The sequence below is a fragment of the Phycodurus eques genome, chromosome 2 (genome assembly GCF_024500275.1).
Source record: "Phycodurus eques isolate BA_2022a chromosome 2, UOR_Pequ_1.1, whole genome shotgun sequence".
Lineage (NCBI taxonomy): Eukaryota > Metazoa > Chordata > Actinopteri > Syngnathiformes > Syngnathidae > Phycodurus > Phycodurus eques.
In genome coordinates this window covers 24332255-24351342 of record NC_084526.1, presented here as the reverse complement: position 1 = coordinate 24351342, position 19088 = coordinate 24332255, and the positions used below count along the sequence as shown (strand labels likewise).

At 44.3% G+C, this 19088-nt stretch overlaps 1 protein-coding gene across 2 annotated transcripts; it reads right to left on the bottom strand.

The window, feature by feature from the left end:
* Positions 1-1734: 1734 nt before the first annotated feature.
* lrp3 (low density lipoprotein receptor-related protein 3) lies at positions 1735-18542 on the bottom strand. Of its 2 annotated transcripts, none has more exons than XM_061670013.1 (7): positions 18324-18542; positions 16627-16765; positions 16238-16461; positions 12424-13040; positions 9873-10081; positions 6181-6580; positions 1735-5485 (listed from the first exon to the last, which is right to left on the bottom strand). In XM_061670013.1, exons 1-7 carry the CDS (start codon positions 18391-18393, stop codon positions 4817-4819), a joined length of 2328 nt encoding a protein of 775 aa, XP_061525997.1. In that variant the 5' UTR covers positions 18394-18542; the 3' UTR covers positions 1735-4816. The 2 variants fall into 2 exon arrangements, with proteins under 2 accessions (XP_061525997.1, XP_061526001.1); XM_061670017.1 differs by having other exon boundaries at positions 16627-16762.
* Positions 18543-19088: the final 546 nt, after the last annotated feature.

Below are 19088 nucleotides of genomic sequence, written 5' to 3'. Positions count from 1 at the left end.
GTCAGTCCATGTAATATTGTCCCAAAAGTCTTGGGAATCATCCATCCATCCATTTCCTGAGCCGCTTCTCCTCACTAGGGTCGTGGGAGTGCTGGAGCCTATCCCAGCTATCATCGGGCAGGAGGCGGGGTACACCCCGAACTGGTTGCCAGCCAATCGCAGGGCACATACAAACAAACAACCATTCGCACTCACATTCACACCTACGGGCAATTTAGAGTTGTCAATTAACTTACCATGCATGTTTTTGGGATGTGGGAAGAAACCGTAGTGCCCGGAGAAACCCCACGCAGGCACGGGGAGAACATGCAAACTCCAGACAGGCGGGGCCGGGGATTGAACCCCGGACCTCAGAACTGTGAGGCAGACGCTCTAACCAGTCGTCCACTGTGTCTTGGGAATCATTCATCCATCAATTTTCAACACCGCTTATCCTGGTTAGGGTTGCGGGGTGCTGGAGCCTATCCCAGCTGACTTCGGGCGAAAGGCGGACTACACCCTGAACTGGTCGCCAGTCAGTCCCAGGGCACATATAGACACGGACAACCATTCGCACTCACATTCACACCGTCACTGAGTGGGAACTGAACCCACGCTGCCTGCACCAAAGTCAGGCGAGTGTACCACTACACCATCAGTGACGAATCATTCATATGTTTTGTTTTTTTTGTAAAAGTAAGATGAGCCTTTATGTTCTTTAAGGTCAGCAGTGGTTTTTCCCTTGGAACTCTGCCATGGATGCCATTTTTTGCCCATTTTCTTCCTGATTGTTGTGTCATGAACATGACCTTAACTGAGGCAAGGGAGGCCTGCAGTTCTTTAGAAGTTGTCCTGAGTTCCTTTGTGGCCTCCTGGATGATTCATTGCTGTTCTCTTGGGGTGATCTTTGTGGACCGGCCACTCCTGGGAAGGTTTACCACTGTTCCATGTTTTCTGTATGTAAGGATAATGGCTCTCCCTATGGTTCGCTGGAATCCTAAAGCTTTAGAAAAGGCTTTTGTACCCTTTCCAGACCGATAAATGTCAATTACTCTATTTCTTGACTGTTCTGGAATTTCTTTGGATGGTGTCATTTTGTTGCACATTTTTTAGATCTTTTGTTCGACTTGATTTTGTCGGGACAGATTCTGTTTAAGTGATTTCTTGATTGAACAGGTCTCGAGGTCTTGTGTGGGACCAGTGAAAATTAACCAAAAATTGTGATTAGCCACAATTAATTCATGATTTAACAAAGGGGGTAATTACTTTTTCACACAGTACCAGGTACCTTTGAAGTGTTTTTTCTTAGTAAATGAAATCCCCATTTAAAAAAAAGGATTTTAAGTTCACTTGGGTTTTATTTGTCTGATATTTACATTTGATGATCTTAAACATTAAAGTGGGGAAACTGCAAAAATATAAGCATTTGAGAAGGGGGCCATTACTTTTTCACGGCACTGTACCTGTCTGTATCAATTATTTCATTCAGTCTTCCACTAAAATTCATCTAAATTAAACCATGTTGCTTTTTAGGACACTTTTTTTTTACGATTAAAATGTGATTGAGAATAATTACAAAGCTTCTAATTAATTAGATATTTTTTTAATTGAGTCCCACCCCTAGTAAAAATAAAAATAAATAACCAACCAAAAGTCACCTCTGTAATATTACATGATAAGACAAATATTATTTGCTAAATATTGTATCGTTTAAGTTAAAAAATATCCTGTCAAAAAAGGTTCAAAATGTTCACTTTATTTATCCCAGGCACAGAAACAAAAGGCTAATCAACAATAACATTGTATTTTTTACAACAATCCAACAAACCCATGAGTAAATGATCATAGCTTAACTCTTTCAGCCCAAATATAGAAATATATCTATCATGTATTATTTATACTCTTCCAACACCATCACAGTGTGTTTATTTACCTGTTTTCTAACACTACTAAACAATCCCAAGTGTTAGTTTGTGCTGCATTCCATAAAACTGGGAAATTGGAAAAGTCATGGGGAAAAGTGCTTTTGAACTTTGAAGTACAATCACAGAACAAGTTATTTTACATCCACTTTGGAGGACACGTTTTGTCCCGACATTTACGAATAGACAATGGGTTTTTTACCCGGAGAGACAGTTTTGAAAACAACATTTTTAAATGACGTTTGCCTTGGGGCTTTGAAGTTGTCAACTGTGACATTTCAAAGTTGCATAATTCCCAGTTTTATTGAATGCAGCATAACAAACATCCCCCTGAGTGGAGTGATGTCATCTCTCCTACACGTTTTTATGGTGACAACAGTCAGGAAAAGAAGCATTTAAGGCATTTTCGGGGATACCCAAATTACTAGAAGAGCAACGTAAACATCAAAAGACAAGGCAAAGCATGGAAAGGTGGTTGACCATTTGATATCCCTGCTATGCATTTTAAGGTCCATGTACTAGTATGCCCTTCGTCCTCACTAGTCAGACAACTTTGGCAAACAGTGAACCCCTGGTATTTGCAGGGAACAGAGACTGAGCCCTGCCGCGAATAGCTGAAATCCGCGAGTAATTGACGTCCTCCCAAAAGGTTTTTAATTGGCTATTAGATGCCACAAGAGCGTGGCAAAGGACTTTTTTTAATTAATTAAATAAGGCCATTGCCTGACTAAATGAAGCTCCTCCCCTCACTTCAAAATAGTGGCTTGGCCCCAAGAGGACACAAGATGGTGCAAAAGCAATATTTTTCTATTAGACATGGCTGTGGCCTGAGCACAAATACGGCAAATATGTGAGTTTTTCAGCAAATAACAGTATAACTTTGTTCCTATCAAAAAAAAAAAAACATGAATGGGTGAATTTGAGAATGGCCAACCGTGAATATGTGGGGGTTAACTGTACTACTAGGAGGCAAAAGTGCACTATTTGACAACTGAGTGCCACTAGTACGACTAATGACGTTGAATAGTTTCCCCGAGTTAACATCTCGGCCTTCACTTGTAGTAGTGCATAGAAGTCTACTTGTGGAGAATTTGGCCAAAGCTGACCGAGTAGTGTGCAAAAATGTATTAGCAGAAGGCAATAGTGGAAAAATGTTACTAGCGAGACAGTTCTACTCGTGTGCCCGTTCTTTTACTCGTGGGTTAAATTGTCTTTTTAGTGAGAACAGAGAGTATACTAATACATCGGAATCCTTTTTATTTGCCAAGTATGTCAAAAACTCGCACGGAATTTACATCGACCTAAAGCTCAATATTTGAGTTTGAATAAATGCTCAAATGGCTTTCTAGCAAAGAGCTTGAAGTATAGACACGAAATAAGAAATCATGGCACATAGTAGGCATTTCTAATGGTGGCACAGTGCGTAAAATGTCCGCCGACGCTAATGATAATTTAAGATAGTTAAATGTACAGTACAGGCTCTTTGTCAAAAATACATAGCACACTTACATGTAAAAAAAATTCTTAATAAGTAGTAAGCAAGCTAATTGCTGGTTAATGGATGATGACATGAATTGGACTCGACCGTTTATACTTTTGAAGGAGGTGGCTGTTCCATCATGACTGAAATGTCAAAAAGAGAAATTACACAAACAAAAGTAGGAAAAACTACAGGGACCAGGAAGCAGGCTGCTCACGATTTTTTTAAGTTGTTTCCCCCCCACCAGGAAGTGTCCTGTATGTGTATTTTGTGGTGCGCATACTTTATTTCGTATGACTGTAGGTAAGATCAGTTTACTTTCTGGTTCGTGGATGATTAGACCAATGGGACACTACCATTTTGCATTCACTCAAAATAGTACTATTCCCCCCCCCAGCTGAATGCAAATGGTGGAGTCACATCTAAACCAGGAAGTAGGACCTACTAATAGCAAAAGAACGTACAAACTAAAATACGACACACTAAAATTATTGAATGTATTTTCTCTGGGGGGGAGTCGCAAAGAAACTGCCCTCCCGCATGCAAAATTAAAATGGTATAGTCCCATCAAAGCCACGACGTTGGACCTACTAGCTAACCAACAAACCGTAGAAACAAAAATATGATGCTCTAGGTTTTACAAATCAATCTCTTTTAGATATTTGAGTCACAACATGACGCTTCACCGTGCACCAGCATGTAAATGGTAGAACCAGGAAGTAGCCTGCTAAAACCTACAAAAACAGGGCGCGCTAACCTTTTTTTCTCCACATTTTTAGCATCATTAATGTCCCCTTTACACCATTTAGATTTTTCACCATTCTAAAGCCCCTTTTCCATTGTACCAGTTCTAGGCCCAACCAGCCTGGTTCCGCCCTGGGTGGTTGCTTTTCCATTACACTTTTTCGAGGCCGGGCGGTGACAATGGCACTATTCCTCAAAACCTCCTCCGACCTGGTTCTAAAACACAGGCCGAGGAGGGCCGTGACGTCACTGTCATCTGATGGGCCTTTTGTAATGGAAAAGCAACGGAGGCCAGTTCAGACCAAGCGAGCCCGGGGCACAGCGGGGCCAGGCCGTTCTGGAACTTGTCATGGAAAAGCGCAATAAAATGGTACAGTCCAAGTTCAAAATCAAAAATAGTATGATCAACTTCCCTAAAGACAGAAAATGTCTAGTTCCCCAATTATAAAACAATGATATCTTAACAACGAGCATTAAATACACTGTCCAATCATGGCTGGCTCGCGAAGAATATTGGCACTACTGTAAGTAGCGACTCAAAGGCGGCCATGGAGTCACAACCTGTTAGCATTTAGCTTGTTAAAATAGTTTGTATTGAACTCCTGGGTGTTTGCAATCAGTTAGAATTGACATAAGGGGGCACGGGACTCAAGGACACTTTGTTGCCGGGTGGATTAACGGGCATCACCCGTCAGCAAGGCGTTGTTTGTTGACCCAAAGGGTCGTCGCCAAACCTCCTCTTCCTCCTCCTCCTCCTCTTCCTCTTCTCTGCCGTCCGACTGTCGGCATCGCCTTCCGAAGACGAAGACGATGGGGGCACGCTCGCCAGGGGGTGGGGCAGGGTGGCGGTCGCTAGGGAATTGGCTGGCGAGAGAGACCCGAGCGGGGAGTAGCGTCTAAGTGAGACCCCTTTCAGGTTTAGCGCCAGATCCAGAACCAGTTTTCTAGAGGAGCGAGGGTGGGGCCCAGTAAGAGGGAGCGGCCCTGACACGTCACTCGGACCAGGCACCTCCGGAGACAGTGCCGTGCCCTCTGGGCTGTCGCCTGATTGGAAGGAGAGAGGAGAAGCGGGACTCTCCGACGTGCACCCTGGGTCGGTGCCCTCCGAGTTGCCCCGGTCAGGTTCAACATCCACGTTTCCCCCCCTGGTTTGGTAGCTGTGGAGCCCCAGGTTGACGTGGGTGCTGACCGGTGGGTCCAGAAGTGGGACATGGCCTCTGGGGCGGCCTTCGCGGCGGAACAGACGATGCCACAAGTGCCCGAAGGGGCGCCGCAATGATGAGGAACTTAAAGAGCGCCGGCTTGTGTGTCGTCGGAGTTGTCGGCTCATGGCCAAGCGAATGTTCTGCAACACAGAGGCCTGAAAAAGAGGTGGGAGAAATAACTAGAATCTTAGCGAAGACATTTTTATGTGCCGATACACAGACAGTGACCATTCACGTAAATTCCACAACTCAAAATAATCAAGATGTACTGTAAGTTTTTTTTTTTTCATTAAATTGGGAGAATTTTTAACGAATTAAGTTTATTGTGGACTCGGGGTTACTCTTAGTCAGTGTTGTTGACCACTAACTTTAGTCAGCGAACTGATAGAACTGAATTATTTGAGTCGACTGTGTTTCCGAAGAGTCAGTGACCGAATTCAACTGAATGATCTGAGTATGCGGTGTTTCCGGTGTGTTCGCTAACTTGAATCAGTGAACCCATACAACTGAATCATCAAAGTCTGCGGTGTTTCCGGCGAGACTGTAAACTTCTTCGGTGAACCCATTCAACGGAGTCAACCGGGTGCGTTGTTTTTCTGGTGAGCCAGCTAACTTTAGGCAGTCACCCATTTTAAATGAATGAACTGACTCTGCGGTGTCTCCAGTGAATCTGCTCACTTGAGTCAGTAAACCGATACAACCGACTCAATCCAATGTGTTTCCGAAGAGTCCACCAACTCGAATCAGTCACCTGATTTAACGGTTTCGAATTGGTGGTGTTTTCCAGTGTGTCTGCTAACCTGAATCAGTGAAATAAATAGTCTGCATTGTTTGTGTGTATGAGAGTTACCTGTGTGGGATTGTAGGCGGGGAAGTCCTCCACAGGCGGAATTAGTCCCTGTGCTATGAGCTGCCCATAAGACGGCGGCGCCTCCCTCTGTACAAACTCCGCCTCCATGCGCGACATCTGCGTCTCGAAGGCTCTGTACTCGTGGCCACGCAGAGCGTGCAGCTTGAGGGCGCAGCCGAGTGCCACCACCAGCAGCAGGCCGCACACTAGGCTGCCGATCAGCGCCGCCGTGATCACTTTGCGTGGCACTGCGGTGGGGCAGTCGCGCTCGTCGCTGCCGTCCGGACAGTCCTCTTGGCCATCGCAGCGCCACGTCTCGAAAATGCACAGGTTGTCACCGCAGTGGAAGTTGCCCGGCTGGCAGTCATAGCAGTTGTTCTCGTCGGAACCGTCCAGGCACCTTCGCAATTGCGGTGGTGGGAAAGTAACAAATGACAATTGCAATCAAACCTATTGGAGAAGTAGTCTTTGTCTCGCCGCCTATTTGTGATTCCCTGCCCACGAATTCACCTATGAGCAGATTTTTTGGGGGGAGGATCCTTTGACTATATATATATATATATATATATGTTTATATTAGTGGTGTAACAATTCATTCATTGTATCGATGTATCGATTTATATTCCTAATATTCAACTGGATCGATCTGTGCTCAAGAAGTTAGCCTTCCGGACATAAAGACAGCAATTTTAATCATTTTCAAAGGTAATCAATCGATTGTATCAATACTAGGAAATAACGCACCGGATTTACGCACGGGAGGCTTTATATGGAGTACGTGTTGTATTTCCAAGAAAAACGTTTGGAATTCCTTTGACTTTTCAGTTAAAACACAGCATTTAGCACTGTCACGGGTACTTTCTTCTTCGTTTTCTTTTCTACGCCACACTTCTAGTGACTCCGTAGTTCCTCGTGGTTGGATGAGACACCGCTGGATGAGACACCGCAGTATGTGTGGATGTGTTCTATTTTAAGCACTTTTTTTTTTTTTAAAGATGTCCATCTGTCTGGTGGATGGCAGATGAGGAGGAGGCTGGCGAGAAATTATTCATGATGTCTGTGTGTGACTTGCAGCAAATCGTCATGCACTTTGAAGCCTTTCAAGCTGCTTAGCTTAGCTTAGTTTGCTAGCCGCTAACAACGATAGCAAAGTACCCTCGAGGGGAAACAGGCGTACGAGAGGAGAACTAGTCAACTCGTGGTGACATTTTTTCAACAACCCCATCAAAATTCTAACACCAATTAAACATCTTTCTTTGGAAAAAAATACGGCAAAACAATAAAATCATAGCTGAAATAATATAAATAACAATAAGTTGCTGTTTCCCCCTTTGTTTTATTGCAAAGCTATACAATCAATCAATTAACCTCTATTAAGCAGACTCATAGTCCAATAGAAAACACACACAGTACAGTACAATACAGTACACAATAATACACATAAAAGTAAAGTACATCAGGAAAATCTATCTATTCAATGACCATAATTAGTTTTTAGCTGAGAAACAACAAGAATCTAAGAAATTTGACCCTGCACTGTCCAGTTTGCAGGTATTTATTTCACTGTCACTCTGGATGCATTTTTGGCTAAAAAGGTACTCGATCGACTTACAGCAACTGAATATTTTCTGATCGTATCGTTCCAAATGAACCAATATCCTGAACCGAATCGGCAACCACGAATAATGATACAAATTCGTCACTGCCAAAACTAATCGTTACACCCCTAAAAATTATAGACGAGCACGTTAAAGATACAGGCTGTAAGACCATCTCCAAGCATCTTGATGTTCCTGTGATGACAGTTGCACATATCTTTCAGAAATTTAAGATCCACGGGACTGTAGCCAACCTCCCTGGATCTGGTTGCAGTTGGAAAATTGATGACAAATTGGAGACATGGATAATACCAATGGTAACAAAAGAGACCAGAACAACTTACTAAGAAATTAAAGGTGAACTCCTAGGTCAAGGTACATCAGTGTCAGATTGCACCCTCCGTCGTTGTTTGAGCCAAAGTGGACAACAACAAGAATCTAAGAAATTTCACCTGCACTGTCCAGTAGGCAGGCATTAATTTCAGTGTCACACTGGATGATTTTTTTACTAAATAGGTACTGAATCGATTTGCAACCAGTTTCGGATCGTATCGTTCTAAATGAACCAATATCGTCCATGAATCAAAGATATATACTGTACTTTAGGTACCGAAGTTTTGTGGGTTGGATCTGTGACTTTAAGGGACGTGGCCTTGTGAGTTATGTAAGGAGCTGGACTTGGTTTGTTTGTGTGCGTGAGTGTCTGGGCGTGAGTTGTGGCTTCCAGCAGCTATTGGTAAGTGTTCTTATTTTGTATTTGTGTGTTTGACGGTTTGTCCCTTTCAATAAAGGGTTGAAAGGGCATTGGCAACTGTGACTCTCCTACGTACGTACGAGGGCATTGCAGTACCTTAGTTGCCGTCCTTTTTTGTCACCTAACACCAGCGGCATCGTATCTGGCTCGGAACACAAAGTAAAAAAATCAACCAAGCGACGGCTAGTATCTCAAAAAACTTGTACGCTATGGCACACGTAAATCGAGGTACCAGTGTATTTATAAATTTGGCGGCACTTGACATTTTCCAAGTAAAGTCTGTATTTCTACAACCCCAATTTCAATGAAGTTGGGATGTTGTGTTAAATAAAAACAGAATACAATGATTTGCAAATCATGTGTCAACCTATATTTAATTGAATACACTACAAAGACAACATATTTAATGTTCAAACTGATAAACATTATTGTTTTTAGGAAATAATCATTAACTTAGACTTGTATGGCTGCAACACGTTGCAAAAAAGCTGGGACAAGTGACAAAAAAGACTGAGAAAGTTGAGGAATGCTCATCAAACACCTGTTTGGAACAGGGTAATTGGGAACAGGTGGGTGGCATGATTGGGTATAAAAGGAGCTTCCCTGAATTGCTCAGTCATTCACAAGCAAAGATGGGCCGAGGTTCACTTCTTTGTAAACAAATGCGTGGGAAAATAGTCGAACAGTTTAAGGACAATGTTCCTCAACGTACATCCACCCACCCATCCATTTTCTGAGCCGCTTCTCCTCACGAGGGTCGCGGGCGAGCTGGAGCCTATCCCATCTGTCATCGGGAAGGAGGCGGGGTACACCCTGAACTGGTTGCCAGCCAATCGCAGGGCACATAGAAACAAACAACCATTCGCACTCACAGTCACACCTACGGGCAATTTTAGAGTCTCCAATTAATGCATGTTTTTGGGATGTGGGAGGAAACCGGAGTGCCCGGAGAAAACCCACGCAGGCATGGGGAGAACATGCAAACTCCACACAGGCGGGGCCGGGGATTGAACCCGGGTCCTCAGAACTCTGAGGCTGACGCTCTAACCAGTCGGCCACCGTGCCGCCCCTCAATGTACAATTGCAAGGAATTTAGGGATTTCATCATCTATGGTCCATAATATCATCAAAAGGTTCAGAGAATCTGGAGAAATCACTGCATGTAAAAACAATAAAGTCAGTTATCAGTTTGAACATTAAATATCTTGTCTTTGTAGCGTATTCAATTAAATATAGGTTGAACATGATATGCAAATCATTGTATTCTGTTTTTATTTGTTTAACACAACGTCCCAATTTCATTGGAATTGGGGTTGTAAGTTGATTGTAGTAGACTGTACCTCTTCTGGTTGTTGCAGCGCTCTGACGGTGGGTAGCAGGCGTCTGCCACGTCGCCACCACACGGGAACTCACCGTCAGGACACGCCGGACAGGATGCCTCGTCCCGGCCAGACGGACAATGCCAGTAGCCATCACAGCGTTGACGTTCTGAGTAGCAACCCTGCTCACTGCCGCAGGGACGCTCGCCGGGGAAGCAGTAGCCTTTCACCTGCAGGACCACAGCACAATTATGGAGATCTTTAATGCATTTTAATTTGAAAAACAAAAACGTGTTTTCATTTAAAAAAAAAAAAAAAAAAAGACTTAGCTGAGCCCGCTAACTCGAGTCAGAGGACTGAATCATTTGAGTCTGTGGTGTTCTTGGTTCGTCAGCTAACTCGAGTCAGGGAACAGAATTATCCGAGTGCTAAATGTTTCCAGTGAGTCCACTAACTTGAGTCAGTGAACCGATACAACTCAATCAACTGATTCCCAGTGTTTCAGTTTAGTCTGCTAACTCAAGTCAGTGAGTCTGATAATCTGTGTCGGTTTTTCCAGCTAGTCTGCAAACTTGAGTCGCTGCCCATCAAAGCTGCCTTTTACCATGTGAATCTTCTGTATGAAAGGTGCTGATATGGAATAGTCTTGATCCTTTTCAGGCTGGGATAACTGCTATGTAAATGGGAACAGCAGAAAAATAACTTTCACACTGCCTGCCAGGGTGCCACAGCTGCCACTTTTCCATGGTGCTATTTTTCTCCCCAACAATCTTTTTTTGGTGTATATTTTCCATCAATTTTTTTCACCCCTCATCTTTAGGTGTCCCCCCCCCCCCCGAATTTCTTTTCAGGCATATTTCCCCCATTTTTTAATGCTTATTTTATCCCCGCCAAAATGTACAGACTGTATAAACCACAGATATATGTAGGTAGATACGACACGCCCATTTTGAGCTCTGTGTCGATGTCAATGCTAAGCTAGGGAGGTCAAAATCGTCAGTGCATTCTATGTGTGTTCATAGCAAGAAAATGCCCGTACATTGTGCAGCACACGGTTGCGTAATGCGGATGCTGTACAATTAGGGAAAAGGGAAGTGGGAGTCCCTTTCACATATAAAACAATTTTTTGGGGGGCTTTTTTTTGGATACCACCTGCTTAGGTGTTGACAAAACAGTAACCTTCATGAAAATTGGCCTCCCCATCATGGTCGCCATGTAGGTACGTCGGTTAGCCGCCGGGCAGCTACCGCGCGCTAGCGTATCTACAGTAGTGTCCATATCTATGGTGTAAACTGCCTTTCTCTCAAAGATTATTAATGAACAAAACTAAACCAATTAATGATAGCCTGGTGTTGATGTTACCTGGTAGGTGGTGTTGAAGATTTGTGCAAGACGCGTTATTAGGACTCGAGTTCTTGGCAGGACTCCCCCTCGCTACAATATGATAGGCTGCAGGACACCCGCCGCTGCAATATGATTGGCTGCTGCATCCAGGTAGGACACGCCCTACTGCTTCAAGGCAAGGAAAGAAGTATCTGACTTCAGTGTGGCGGCGTTATTGTGAATCCCACTAACGGACCTGGGATTATACGGTCTGCAGGCCACATCCCGCCCTTTGGGCATAACCGTCCGGCACGCCATATGTCCCTCAAAAATGAAAGCGAACAAGTAATTATTCTGTGCACGCAAAACAAGACAATACATTTGTATTTATTTTTAAATGCTTTTAATCATGTAAAGCACATTGAGTTACCTTGTGCAGGAAATGCGCAATTACAGGTCACTTCTGAAGGTCATCGTGTATGCGAGACGGTGTCAATTCACTTTTATGTGTCCGCAGATACTCACCTCTGGGACTTATTCCCTTGGTGTGGAGCCACTCACTCATTGCGATAAATAACTCTTAACTTCCTGGGTATCCCCTCACTTGCACTTTATTTCTAAAGATGTTTAGAAATAGCTACTCCCACCACATGTCAGTCGTACAGCCGGGTCCATGACCCCTGTCCTGCATCCTTCCCCTCCTGTCCTTGTCCAATCCACTCCAGTCCTGTCCTATGTTGTCCTGTCCTTCCTTCACAGGGTATAGCACTACGGCCCCATACAACACTTGAATCTAACGTGCCATTGTACTCGGCATTTAACGATTTACTTTCCACATCTTTATCACAGCTAATGTCCTGTCTTTTGTTGTATTCTCTTCCTAAATTATTTAGTTATCTGTTTACTGTTCCTTTCCCTTTTGTTTTTTCTGTCAATCCCCTTCAAAACTTTGTTCTGTCTGACTGAAATTTTCAGTAAAAGTCCATCAGAATACAAAGAACCGCAGTGGCAGCTTAAAAAACGCCACTGTGGCACAGTAAAACTGTTCCAGCATAAAAGGGAAACAGATCCTCCTTTCTGTGTTAACTAACAACCGAACAGGACAAAAAAGAAAAGAAAATGCACTATATGAATACATTTGCTTTGCTTTTTTTCCAGAAAATATTTTTTATGCCCCCACCCACCCTTTTTCAGGCATAATTTCTCCCCAATTTTTCAGGCATATTTTAACCCACCAAATAGATGTTACCTGGTAGGTGGCGTTGAACCCGTGTCCAGGACTTTGCAGTTTTGCCGTGTAGAGGACGCTCATCTGTCCGCGACTGGACTCCAGCAAGGTGGGCCGACGGTTGTTATGGTAGGACAGCACCTGCAGGAGATTTTCAGCCCTATGGAGGGTGCCGTCGTACACGTGCAGCGCATCCCCGGGCCCCAGCCGCAGGTCCAACCGCAGCAGGATGGGTTTGGGGTCCCGCGTGTCCACCACCCACGAGCATCGCAGTTCGGCCACTGCCCCCGGAGTGGAGCGGAAAAAATCGGGCGATGCGAAGGAGCCATAGAAGTGACCCAGATGTTTTCCGCACGCTGTGTCGGGGCAACCAAGCTCGTCACTGCCGTCCGGGCAGTCCTGAGAGTGGTCGCAGCGCAAGGCGGCGGCTAGGCAGCGGGTGGACCGCCCTGAAGCGCAGGGGAGTGTGCCGCGCGGGCACGGGCCTGGTGGGGTCTCGGTGAGTGGCGGCGAACAGCCTCGCTCGTCAGTGGCGTCACCGCACTCATCCTGGCCGTTACACTTCCAAGAATGCGGCACACATTTGCCGTTACCGCACAGGAACTCGTCCGGCTGACAGCTGCTCTGACCCAAGTGACCTGCACATGAAACACAAAATTAAACAAAAATTTGAGGCAAACCTAGGCCCCCTTTTTTTTTTTTACCATATGCTGCCACACCCAAATTTTACGTGTATTCTCCAACCCCCCCGCACCCTCCACCGCCACCCCCCTCTCCCCAAATTTTGATCTGTATTGTCCCACAATTTTTAGGCATATTTTCCTAAATTTATTTTGTAGAAAACACTTTTGAAGCATATTACCACCCACCCCCATTTTTTCTGACATCAAATCAGACTAAAATGTTCCTACATTAGATCAATTAGGATTACCCAAATTATGTATACAGTGGAACCTCGTTTTACCAGACCCCCGATTTAATGGATATCGGAAGTAACATCTGGACAGTACATATGCCCAAAAATAGTTTTCAGTTGTCACTTAAAGCAGCGTTGACAGACTGTTAGTTCCAGAATTGGCCGCTGTTGTTTACTGGTGCTGTGGCACAATATAGGCAGAGACTGGGACACACGTATTTCCAGGTCACAGATATACAATTTTGATCTAACCGGTAGATGTGCCTCCCATGCCTATGTGGCGGCCATCAAAGGCAATGCATTGACATTTGGTGGCCATGTTGAATGTGGAACATTTGCAGACCATGCATTGACGTGGCGGCCATGATGGTAGGAGTTCTCTCTGTTATTGCATAGAAGTCTGCGCGGAGAGAGAGAGGCATGGCGGCGGTGTTCACTTTAAGAGAACTACGAAAACACAAGGAGTCTGGAAAATGCTAATGTAAAAAGTTTTTTTTTGTCAAGCTGTTCGTCTATGGCAATAGATTTGGAACTAGGAAGCACACTAATTCCTTGCCTATGAGTATGTCAACAATGTCACCATCAAGCACACCTGTATTGTAAATTTGGATTTAAAAAAAAAAAAGTACATAATAATTTTGTACTGTACAGGAATATGGGTGCATATGGCCACAAAAAAGTGCTTCAATATAACGGACAATCGGCAATAAGGGACGATCCCCCCCTCCCGCCGCTGTTAGTCCATTAAAATGAGGTTCCACTGTATTTGCTAAATACCAATATAATGAGAGAAGGATCTTTTAAGACAGTTTTTCATTACTTTCTTCAAAGTCAAAGGTTTGCATAAAGTAAGACTGCTATGCCTTTAAATATTTTATGAATACCCAGATGATGATGTCATGTCTTTAGAAGCTTCTGATAGGTTTGATAACATTTGAGTTAATTAGAGACATAACTGTGGATGTATTCGACGGCACAGCTGGAACGCCAGGCCACACCTGGAACACGCTGCTTCTTTGTGTAACATCATGGAAATAAAGTCAAACGAAATCTCATGGAAATAAAGTCAAATGAAATCAGCCAAGATATCAGGAAGATACAGTAATTGTGGACTTGCACAAGTGTGGTTCATCCTTGGGTGCAATTTCCAGATGCCTGAAGGTGCCACGTTCATCTGTTCAAACAATTATACAAACCGAAGTATAAACACCATGGGAATGTCCAGCTCTCATCCCACTCAGAAAGGAGAAGGATTCTGTGTCCCATAGATGAATGTGATTTGGGCTGAAATGTGCATGTCAACCCAAGAACAAAAGCAGAAGACCTTGTGAAGATGCAGGCTAAAGCCAGGAAGAGTGTGTCATTGTCCACAGTGAAACAAGTACCGTACTGACATGGGCTGAAAGGCCACTCAGCTAGGAGGAAGTCATTACTCCAAAAGAAACATAAAAACATCCAGATTAAAGTTTACAAATGCATACAGGGACAAAGATGCCCTGCAGTCTGACAAAACTCAGATGGAACTGTTTGGCCATAATGAGCATCGTTACGTTTGAAGGACAAAGGGGGAACTTGCAAGCCTGAGAATACCCTCCCAACATTTGAAATAGTAGAACCAAACTGACCAAAAATATGTCTTGTAAATTTGACACATCACAGAAAAGTCTTGTTAACGAGCCGGAGAATCAATGAAAGAATATAAAAATGAAATCAGGCTTCAAAGTGATCAAGAACTGAGACATTTGTTCAGCTTGCTGACGCCGTGGGCATGTCGCTGAATGCTCTGAAAGCCCCGCCTCTGCGGAACGTTCAGCTGTCAATAAAACACATATCTCCTTTCACAGCTCCTAAAAGGAGAGAGGAGAATTCCCAGCGATGGACTTACACATGCTATCACGGACTGCAGAGAAGCAGCTTCTGAGCCAGCATAATGCCCAGGAGCTGAAATTCCCTCCTTTGAAATTCCTGTTGGAGGATTGTTTTGCTGCTGTTGGGACAAGTGCACTTCACAAAAGGTGTGGAATGTGGAAATGTGGAATTACTGAAGGAACATCTCAAGACATCAGCCAAGAAGTTAAGGCTTGTGTGCAAATGGGCCTTTTGACAATGACCCGAAGCATACTTCCAAATTGGTTACCAAGTGGCTTAAGGATTACAAAGTCAATGTTTTGAAGTGGCCATCACTAAGCCAAGACCTCAATTCTATTGAACATATACGGGCAGACCTGAAAAGGCATGTGCGAGCAAGGTGGCCCACCAACTCAGCTCTGTTACTCCAATTCTTTCAGGAGGAATGGGGTCAAAATTCCTGTCAAATATTGTGAGAAGCTAGTGGAAGGATATCAAAACGTTTGATCCAAGTCATACAGTTTAAAGGTAATGGTATCAAATACTCATAAAATGTATGTAAATGTCTGAATTTGAAGAAAGTAATGAAAAACTCTGAAAACCCCTTCTGTCATTATTATGGGATTTAGCTAATAGAAATAATTTTGGTAATTCTAATTGATCTAAAATGTTTAGTCTGATTTCATATCAAACTGAGGGGAACAAGGCCTATGTGTCTTTTTATATAGTGTATGTAAACATCTGGTTTCAACTGTACATAGATATATCCATCCATCCATTTTCTGTACCGCTTATCCCCACTAGGGTCGCGGGCGTGCTGGAGCCGATGCCAGCTATCTTCGGGCGAGAGGCGGGTAGTACATCCTGAACTGGTCGCCAACCAATCGCAGGGCACATAGAAACAAACAACCATTCGCACTCACATTCACACCTACGGGGAATTTAAGAGTCTTCAGTCAAGCTACCATGCATGTTTTTGGGATGTGGGAGGAAACCGGAGTACCCGGAGAAAACCCACGCAGGCACAGGGAGAACATGCAAACTCCACTCATACATTATACGACTCTTTACCTTTGATGTAGGACATGTGGAAGCCTTGAGCTTGGCCTGAGCCGTTAACTTTTGAGTGGAAGAAGAGCCAAGCGCGCCCCCTGCTGGTAATGAATGGTGGCGGCCGCGTTGACCCGCACAGGCGCTGCGAGTCCTGACCCCCGCTGCCCCACCCGGATGATGTCATCAGCAGCCAATCACCAGACTCACAGCTCCCTGGCCCGCCAACATCAAACACCCGGAAACTGGAACGTGGGACATCGTTAGTGTGTTTGTGTGCGTGTTTGTCTGTCTGTCTGTCCAGTGTGTGTTTTGTTTTTTTATGTGGGCTCTGTGTGTGTCTGTCCCGAGTGCGTGAGTGTCTTGTGTCTGTCCTGTGTGGCCTCTGTGTGTGTCTGTCCGCACATTACCTGATGGTGATGATCTCTCCGTGGCCCGCCTGGATGGTCCAGCTGCAGTTGAGTCCGACAGGGTAGTTTAAAGGCCAGGAGGGGCTAAAGATAACACCCCTGCGCTCCATGTGCACCTCCACCCGCTCACCGCAGCCTGCTGCACGCACGCATGCATGCACGCACACACACAGAGATGAGGCTGAGCTCACACTATACTGTAGACTCAAAAGTGTAAACTTTTCTAAACCCTAATGTAAAAAAAAAAAAAAATTAATAATAACTACACAGAGGTGCCTTAAGATACAAGTGGCTCTACTTAACATTTTTTTTTGCGGTACGAGCCGTCGTTGGACCATTTTTTGCTTTTACTTGTGAGCGCCGTATGATGGCATGTGACTCAACTCACTGCACAACAAGTGGCAGTTTGACGGATACAACTAGGGACGAATTGTTCCAAAAAAAAAAAAAAACAGGCCTCAAGCTGTTTATTGCCAATCCCAGTTAAAGTTTACAGTCAACCTAAGCAGACAACAAAGAGAATTACACCTTGTGGATAAAACAATCACATAGCTTAGCCTTTTCAGTCTGATAGCTTAATGCTAATAATAAATAGCATCTATGTTGTAGTGCTGTAACCCAGCCATCCATCCATCCACCCTTCCATTTTCTACCGCTTATCCGAGGTCGGGTCGTGGGGGCAGTAGCTGTAACCCTTTAAGCAAATTTTCCAGTCTCCTCAGATCTGCTAAGATGACTTGATCCTTACACAATTCAAACATCTCTCACCACTTAAATGTGTGCAGATATTTGGCATTTGGGCGCATAGCCGACGGGCCGATAACTTAATACTGGGTTATTCTGGCTCTGATGCAGCCGCGGCGAGCCTCTCTGTCTGTGACTTCTCTCTCCAGCATTGTCCCACCCACAAGCACCATCTGATTGGTTAACCATGCCCAACCACTGCACGGGTTACAGCCAGTCAGCACGCAGTAAAAGTTGTGCAAATATAGGTTTCAAAGGTCAGTTAAGGCAGCAGACTCTACATAAATCTTATAAGACACGTGCCTGCAGACGTGCCTGTTAGTTTTATTCGCATGAATTTGCTTACGGTAAATGTTGTACTTTCAATTCTGTAAAGCACAAGAGGTTAGCGCGCAGGCTAAACCCTTGCTCCAATTTGGATGTGGATACTCTCGTAGCACAGGTGAGAGTCTGCACTTTAAGCCCATATTGATTATATAATTGTATCATGAATATGCTTTCATAAACAGCTAAACTAACAAAACCTGTTTCACTGTCCAAATATTTTGGGCCTATGTGCGTGCGTGCGTGTGTGTGTGTGTATAATTTAGTAGATAGTTAGTGCTGGTGAAGGCAGCACTCCATCACTAGCGTGCGTGCGAGCACGTGTGTGTCTACGCTGTAGTGATGTAATGCTGATACTCTGTAGCTGCATCCGAGCGGTGAAAGGCCAACCCGTGTTTCCACACTGACTGATCATTTAGCCACCGCAGATCGATACAGCAGCGTGTGTGTGTGATGACGTCACCCAAACAAGACCCTCATATTCTTTGTGAGGAGACCCCAGGGCTGAATAAAACGACCACCATGATAATAATGGGTTTTATATATGTGATCATGAACATCACTCGTAGGTTCATAGTTGCATTTTAAATCCATTGCATTGCACAGATGCTTTGCATTGTTTTGCTCACCTGAACGCAGCACGGCGGTGCAGCTCAGCACCAGCACCACCAGCATCCCTAGCCGCACCGTCTCCCCCATCGCTCCCCTTTCACCGAGATTGGGCCTCCTATCTCGGCCACGACCACCACACGCCCGCCGGCATGGCTTCCATCGGTTTTCAGTGGAGCGAAGCCGACATTTTGAGCGGTTTTAAAAAGGCATCGTGTGTCCTTTACCAGTCTACGGCACCCGGGTGACACTAAATGCAACCTACCAAACATCCGGTTAGAAGCTTCAAATTAAAGCTCAGTTTGTTGAGAAGGAAGACGGGTTATAAACCACTCGGTGCAATCGTGATAATACATTAAGTGAATATTTATTTGAGTACCCGTCACGTTAGATTGGATTAATTTGGGTTGTTTAGCACGGATACGCTTCTCGCTCTTATTTTGAAGACAACACCGTCTCGTTTCCGCTACAATGGTCTCTCTTTGTGTTAAGTAACCCCAACCGCAACCAAATTGAGCAAAATGAAAAAGGCCCATAATTGTCTGGTGTGTAAAAAAAAAAAAAAAATCTAAAATATGCGCCCGACGACGACGGAGATATTACAGGATATCTTGAAAAAAAAGCAATGTTTCCTGACGAACTTCCTTCATTCCTTCCCTCTGCTTACTCTTTTAATAACGTGTAAATTGTATTTCGGTAACACGTTTTCTTGTGTCGTATATCGTGATTTTATGACGTTTTTCGACAGTAATTATTGAGCTACGAAATAAACATAACTATATAAA